Source organism: Arabidopsis lyrata (assembly GCF_000004255.2).
Source record: "Arabidopsis lyrata subsp. lyrata unplaced genomic scaffold ARALYscaffold_3, whole genome shotgun sequence".
Classification (NCBI taxonomy): domain Eukaryota; kingdom Viridiplantae; phylum Streptophyta; class Magnoliopsida; order Brassicales; family Brassicaceae; genus Arabidopsis; species Arabidopsis lyrata.
The window spans coordinates 10,892,977-10,899,937 of record NW_003302553.1 but is presented as its reverse complement, the minus strand read 5'-3'; the positions used below and the strand labels follow the sequence as shown (position 1 = coordinate 10,899,937).

The window sequence follows — 6,961 nt, the reverse complement described above, 5'->3', positions numbered from 1 at the left end:
TTGGTTTTTGGTTTTTTAATTATTTTTTGGTGTATCAAAAGGTAATGCCCTAGTTTGAGAGGCGTATCAAACCTCACAATCCAGTCCTGAAATTCAAATATGGTAAATGTTATCTCAGAACTATTTGAACATTTATTTTATAGAGCACAAACTTACCACTCCTTGAATGTGAGGACCAAGTGCCACAGCATCACTGCAGAGCAAGAAAATACCTCCTCCATTTATCTTGAACTCTGAAAATGCCTGAAGATTGTTCTCCAACTCCAGATTCCCGTGGATTCGCAAGCAACGCAGATCGTTATCCAAAGCTCTCATCATTTCATAATGATATTCTACAGAGCTGCAACTGGAGAAAAAAATGACCACCTTTTGGTCTGGGGACTTCTTCAGGAAGCTAACCAAAGCAGGAAGTTTCTTTTCGTTAGACACACGGCAGTAGTGTTGCAGAACCGCTGAACTTGATGATCTCTTCCTTTTCCTGTCCTGCTCCTCCCTAGGCTTTTCCCCAACAGTCCAAGGAAGGTTTAGAAGTTGCCTGAAAACCCAAGAGTCCCAAACTTGGGCATTGAGCTCCTCCTCGTCGCTAGACACCCTGAATGCAGCTAAGGTCCTGTAGCCTTTTCCCTTGAGGTCCCGCAGTGTCTTAACAAAGATCTTGTCTCCGCTCATAACCATCACGTTGCGAGCAGGATCGTTCACAGGGTTATTCGAAAACGCTTCTATCTCCTTTTCGATTGCACGGTCAGCATCATCTTTTTAGTTATTCTTTAGATGCATTATCTGAAATGAGACAAAACTCTTAAATCAGTAAAAATATTTTTATATAAGATGAGAAGCTACTTACACAATCCCATATCCACAGTTCTGATATCTGCCGGCAGCTTTGCAAGCATATCTAGAGATATGTGCTCTGTAGTATTGGCAAAAATAGCAGTGATGGTGAGCGGTCCTGTGTAGTTGCGGTCTTCCAACTTGATCCTGTGGTACCGCAGTTCTGGCTGTAGATCCTTTGGGACATCACAGTTTTCGATGTCCAACCAAAGATGGTTTGGATCAGTGTTCTGCAAATAGAAAACATAAACCATATAAGTAAAGTTCTATGTTTAACAGAAAATAGGAGCATACCTTTGGCCACCGTGCTCGTGTAAGAACTCGGCCGTTTTTCATCATCAGGAAATACCCGTTGGACCCATGGTGCACGTCCACAAGTACATTGTTACGTTTCACATGAGCAATGACGTCGCCATGTCGATTGGCCATTCTTTACAGTACCTGAAGAAGAGATAACATATCAAGAACATAAGCAAAGAGTTGAACAATTTAACTATCCCAAGAGTAAGCACACAGCTACTCAATTTCTCAACATCCCTACCTAATTTTTTTTGACAAGCTCAATTTCTCGCTACAAAACAACATTTTAAGCTATGGAACAACGAAATTCAAACAAAAATTGACAAACCTTTTTAGCTTCAGAGGACTGAAAGGATCTAGAGCTGGAAACCTTCTGGAAATTGTTGTTTCGGCGAGAGAAAGAAGGAGGCGAGAGTCTCTGAATTTTGGCTAAGTGTGCTCTAGGGTTAGTACTTTTAGTTAAAAATAAATTTGATTTGGGTTTAAATAAGTTTAGTCTAAACTTATAAACCGTAAAGCCAAAATTACCCCGCGGTGCACCGCAGGTCACTATCTAGTTTGATTATTATGCTGAAAAGGGAAAAGTTTTCCTTACATAGTATATTGGACCACAAACCGGTACAAGTACTTAACCAACATTACTAAATCGATTGCATATTGCATCTTATTATATAAAGTTGGGTTTTCGAAGTTAGTAACTCAAGAGATCGCGACACGTGTCATATGACCTCTTAAATCCAAGTGTCAAGTTATTACATTTTCCTACATACTAAACCCAAATACAATATGGGCGTAAACCAACGAACCTACAGACGTCACTGTCCACGACAAGTAACAGTAGTCTGCCAAACCCCCACGACAAGGACGAGGACAGTGACGTCTGTAGGTTCGTACAACGACGGAACCAATACCATGTTAAATTAAGGAGAACACACCACTCACAACGAAGATCGAACATATGACCTCTTAAATCTCTACTATAAAATCTAATAACTTCTGCTATTAGATCAATTTTTCGTTAGTATGTAGGAAAATGTCTTCCCCATAATGACTATGGTTGTGTTTTTTAAAATGTTTATTAGTTAATGTTTTTCTGTTTTTAGTTAAAGTGAATTTGTTTCTCATCGGAACAGAAATTGGTTTGCAATTTTGTCAATCACTTTAAATAAAACTATGCAAGATTTACAACTCAGAAACTTAAAGGAAGGTATTTTATTGTTACCTATCTCAAATTTTCAATCTTATTACATTCCAAGATAGGCGAGCTTCCAATATTTTACATCATGAATCCATGAAGCTCCATGACAAAAGGGAAACAGAAGAGAGCAGATGAGAAACTTACTGAAGGGAAAGTGAGGGAGAAGAACCAAGAGGCAGATCGAATTCTAAAGAACAAGAGCATGAGGGAGAAAAAGACAAGGAACAAACAGGGATTTGCCGAAAACGAGATCTGTGACTTGGGTTATGTGTAGAAGTATCAGCAGAAGAAGCAATCTCAGATTCCTGTCAAGATTAATGAAAAGCAAAAAAATTCCGAGATGGGAATCAAATCAGAGGAAGCTACGATCTTGCCAAAACTCAATAGGTTGGTAGAATTTGGAACTATGAGGGAGAAAGAGAAATTACATGTGAGTTATGCAGAGGTCGTGAAAGGAATGTATCCATGGCAGAAGGAAGTCACAGGAGAACATCAGAGAGTTATGGGGATCGAATCCCTAGAGTGGAATTTGGAAAATTTGGAAATCAATCAAAAGAATCAAGAGGGAGTGTTGGAAGTTGATCTTTTGGTTGATTTGGTACAAGAGATATCAGAGGAGAAAGATGAGAAGATGATCGAGAGCAAAGAGATTCTCAAGCAAGAGTGAAGAAGAATGAAGAGAAGCGTTGGTGGAAGGAAAAGGAAGAAACGTCAACAAGGAACGAGGAAGAGGAAATAGGCCATTGGGCAAAAAGCTAATTAAAGCCCAATTGTATATGGGTTATTTTGTGTTGCTAAAATGAGACAATTAAGTAAGTAGGACAACGTAAGAAGTAGTATAAGTATGATGCTTTTACTGTAAAAGAAATTTTAAGGAAGTAAGACCATATGCAATGGTGAAGGACACCAAATTGTCCTTAGGTAGTTTTTTTATTAATATTTTTAGAATTAAAAAAAAAAGATAACCAATCGCTGGCCGCCACATGTCAGTGGGGCCCACAAATAGAGAAGTTTAAAGAGTCGTCCTCCAGTTTTTTTTGTTTTTTTTGATTTAATTTTTAAAATTAAATCATGTGGGACGGGCCAAAGAACCACCATTGCATATGGTCTGTAAAAGTAAAAAGCGGCAGATCTAAAAATCAACACAGTCATCATCGAAATTTTGCTCCTAAAAATACTGAGTTACTAATACTAGAGGATCGTCTCATACACATCTCCTCACGGTTAGATTTTACCCAAGTTCCTCACAAACAAATTGGAAACTATTAGAGGAGCTCACAATGAAAGTAATTGTGTTCATTTATCGGGAATCAAGTAATCAAATTACCTGGACTTTTTATCTGCTGGGTGATGAATCGGCTGACATACAATTGCAATAGATGATTTCATACAACTTTCGATTCATAAAATAATTTTTACGTCATAAACTCGAAATCCCTTTTTCTCTGTCGAAGAAGACAAGTTGGTTTTGGCTGTGTTTGTTGGTAACGGTTTACGTATGGGCGGAATAAATCAAGGGTGACTTACACTTTGGCATACTTTTTGTGAGTTTCGTTTCAAAACAGACACTTTCTCAGTTTTTCAAGATTTTTACACTGTTAATTTTATATCAATACCAAAATACCCTTAAAATACAGCATATGTGCAAACAAAAACGTGGACACATAAACATTAGTATAATTCTTTTCTTTTTTTTTCCCTTCTCGTCACTTTTCTTTCTCTCTCTCTCTTTTTTTTTCTCTCATTCTCTCTTTATTTATTATTACTTTAGTTATTTTGTATCACACATATTATATATTTCTTTATACAATAGACTAAGATTTAACTTTTCATACATTTTAAGATCCATTTTGCTATATTTTAAATAAATAACTATATTATATATTATCCATTTCTAATTGACCATTTATTTTTTATTAAGTGGATATCAATTGATCCTTGAACAAACATACTACATCAAACTCACCAAAAAAACATATTACATCAATATTTTTAACTTCGATCATCCAAACATATCTGCTAAACTCTGACCACATAGATTAATGAAGATAAGGTTTCTCGATGGACTATACATCCGCAAAACTCTGAACAAGTCTGTTTTTCATAGATATGCTTTTTTCGTTTATATGACCATCCAACACTGAACACATGGTTAACATTAATTTATCTCAAGCATAATATAAAACGCCTTCGAACATTTGAACATATGAATTCTGTTTTTGTAAACAGACACACATACAAACTCATCCAAACAGACAATATCTATAGATATTTGAACAAACATATTACACCAACATTTATAACTACCGATCATCCAAACATATCAGCTAAACTCTGATCACATAGATGAATAAGACTAAAGTTTCTCGATAAACTATACATCCGTTAAACTCTGATCAAATGTCTATTGTTCATATTTTATTATTAGACATATTTTTTTGTTTATCTAACCATTCAACATTGAACACATGGTTAACATTAATATATCTCAAGTTTTTATATACAATGTCCACGACCATTTGACCATTTTACTATTTGATTGATTTTCTCTAAGGGTAAGTGAAACTTCAGCATACTAAAACCTAAACCCTAAATCCTATATTATCACACATAATTTTTTTCATCCTTTTATAATCATACACATGATTTTTATATCAATTCACAACTTTATATATGAAAGATAATCGTCAACACAAAGTCTCTGTTTGCAACTATTGTGTTTGAAGTTGCATCGTAACCACCGCGTCATAGTCACCGCATCGTAGCCACCGCATCTCAACCACGGTATCGCATCCATTGCAAATCGACTTACTTTAACTCCTTGTTCGCTACTAAATGGACACAAAATCTTCGTCAACAATCTTGATTCAAAACCTGCAAGCCAATCAATCCGACCATGAAACTTCAACTTTTAAAAGTCGTGACTCTCAACAATTCACGTAGATGTTCCAGTTGAGATGGACGACTTTGCTTCGTACATGTGTTCGCTGCTAAATGGACACAAGAAAGTTCTAAATAACTGATCTAATCTCACCAAATTCACTTTTTGACTCTTCATCAAATCAACGAGCATTACTTGATTGTTTCGTTCACAAATGGACTGATTCATTTAGTTAGACACATTTGGACCCAAAAAGATTGAATTTGAATTGAAACTACAACAGCAAAACACCCAAAAACCACAAAATTTCACATTACTCATTCTACCAAACTCTAGTTTAGAAAAGAAAACAATGAATTAAGGTTCCAAAAGAATTATATCGAAAATTAAGAGATAGAGAAATATAGTTATATGAATCTGGAGATGGATTGCTCATGAGAAGGGAGACATATGGGATTAGGGCCTCTATCCACGTCTGATTTCAAAGATCAAATCGATGAAAGACTAGTAGATAAACACACACACGACCACAAGTTCCACAATCAGAAAGACCAAATTTAGAGGAAGTGGAGAATTTTCTTTTTTTCCATTCTTGGATGTAAAAAACACAGTTAAAAAAAGAAAAGCGAATCTGAAATTAAATTGATGGATTAGAATTTGGAAAGAAAGAGAAAAGGGAAGAGAGGGATAAAGAATGAGAGGATACGGGGAGAGAGAAACAAAAGAAATGAATGTGAGAAGAGAGGATGAAGAATATTAGAGTAAAGAATATGATTAGAGGGTAAAAGAGTAAAAGACTCCAAAAGAAAGTGGGTTGATATCACAAAGTGTCTCATATTGAAAACACTTTTGAAAAAGTGTGTTTGAAGGTAAATAACTCATAAATCAAATGGGCTTCGTCAATATTTGCTGTTCCAAATTGTTATTAGCAGCTCAACCTTTTTTGGCCTACAACAAAAATTGAATGATTTACATAATTTATTTATATAAATTACTAATCTTATGAAAATGATATACAGTTTTATAATAACTTTTTGAAAATAAAAACAATAATTATATTCTCTCATGGAATTATATAACAAATCACAACAAAAAGTATAACATTATCATATATTTTTATATAAATCTGTAGAACCCAAAACAAATTATTTATAATCTCTAAGACAAATACAATATACTAACATAACATGCTAATGGGAAATCATATACTAAACTATACACTAATTTACCTAATATCAAATAAAAAAAGACGTCTAAACTTATAAACCGTAAACGCCAAAATTATCCCGCGGTACACTGCGGGTTACTATCTAGTTCTTTTTTTTATTATGAATATAAATCAATCAAAAAAACTTTGTTTACATTACATGCACTTTTCCCTTAAAACTACTTTAGACCATAAATAATAGAGCATTTAAACTTTATCAAAACTTGTGGTGATTCTATTTTCTAAGAATTTTAACTTAGTACAACATTTAAACTTTGACTTTTCCATTGGCCATCCTCACCCTTCGCCGAAAAATACCCGACCCCTCTCTCCTATCTGTTACAGACCAAAAAAAAAAAAACATTTCTTCTACAAACTGAAATGATCAAACATCCCCTATATATTATTAGAGAAGCATTCTCAAGAAAATGCTGATGTGTCGTCGTTAGAGGATTCGAATTTATTGGCTTTGAGATCAGCGCTTTGGCGAGGGCCTGGCAGCTGCACCTGCCGTCTGGGGGCAACCGTGCCCCGGCCTTTTTTT

The 6,961-nt window shown here is 35.1% G+C and overlaps 1 protein-coding gene across 4 annotated transcripts in view; it reads right to left on the bottom strand.

Annotated features, from left to right (window-relative positions):
* Positions 1–3,004, bottom strand: part of LOC9321641 — a 12,767-nt gene extending 9,763 nt beyond the window's left edge. For 2 of the 4 annotated variants that reach the window (XM_021031745.1, XM_021031746.1), the window contains exons 1-2: positions 2,758–2,777; positions 2,354–2,634 (exon numbers count right to left, since the gene is read on the bottom strand). Coding sequence is in view for 1 of the 4 variants with exons in the window: in XM_021031743.1 (XP_020887402.1) it covers positions 2,560–2,634; positions 2,758–2,796 (114 nt within the window). In the remaining 3 variants the exon portion in view is untranslated. Of the gene's footprint in view, positions 1–2,353; positions 2,635–2,757 lie in introns of those variants that run through there. The other 2 variants (XM_021031743.1, XM_021031747.1) reach the window with 2 other exon arrangements.
* Positions 3,005–6,961: the final 3,957 nt, after the last annotated feature.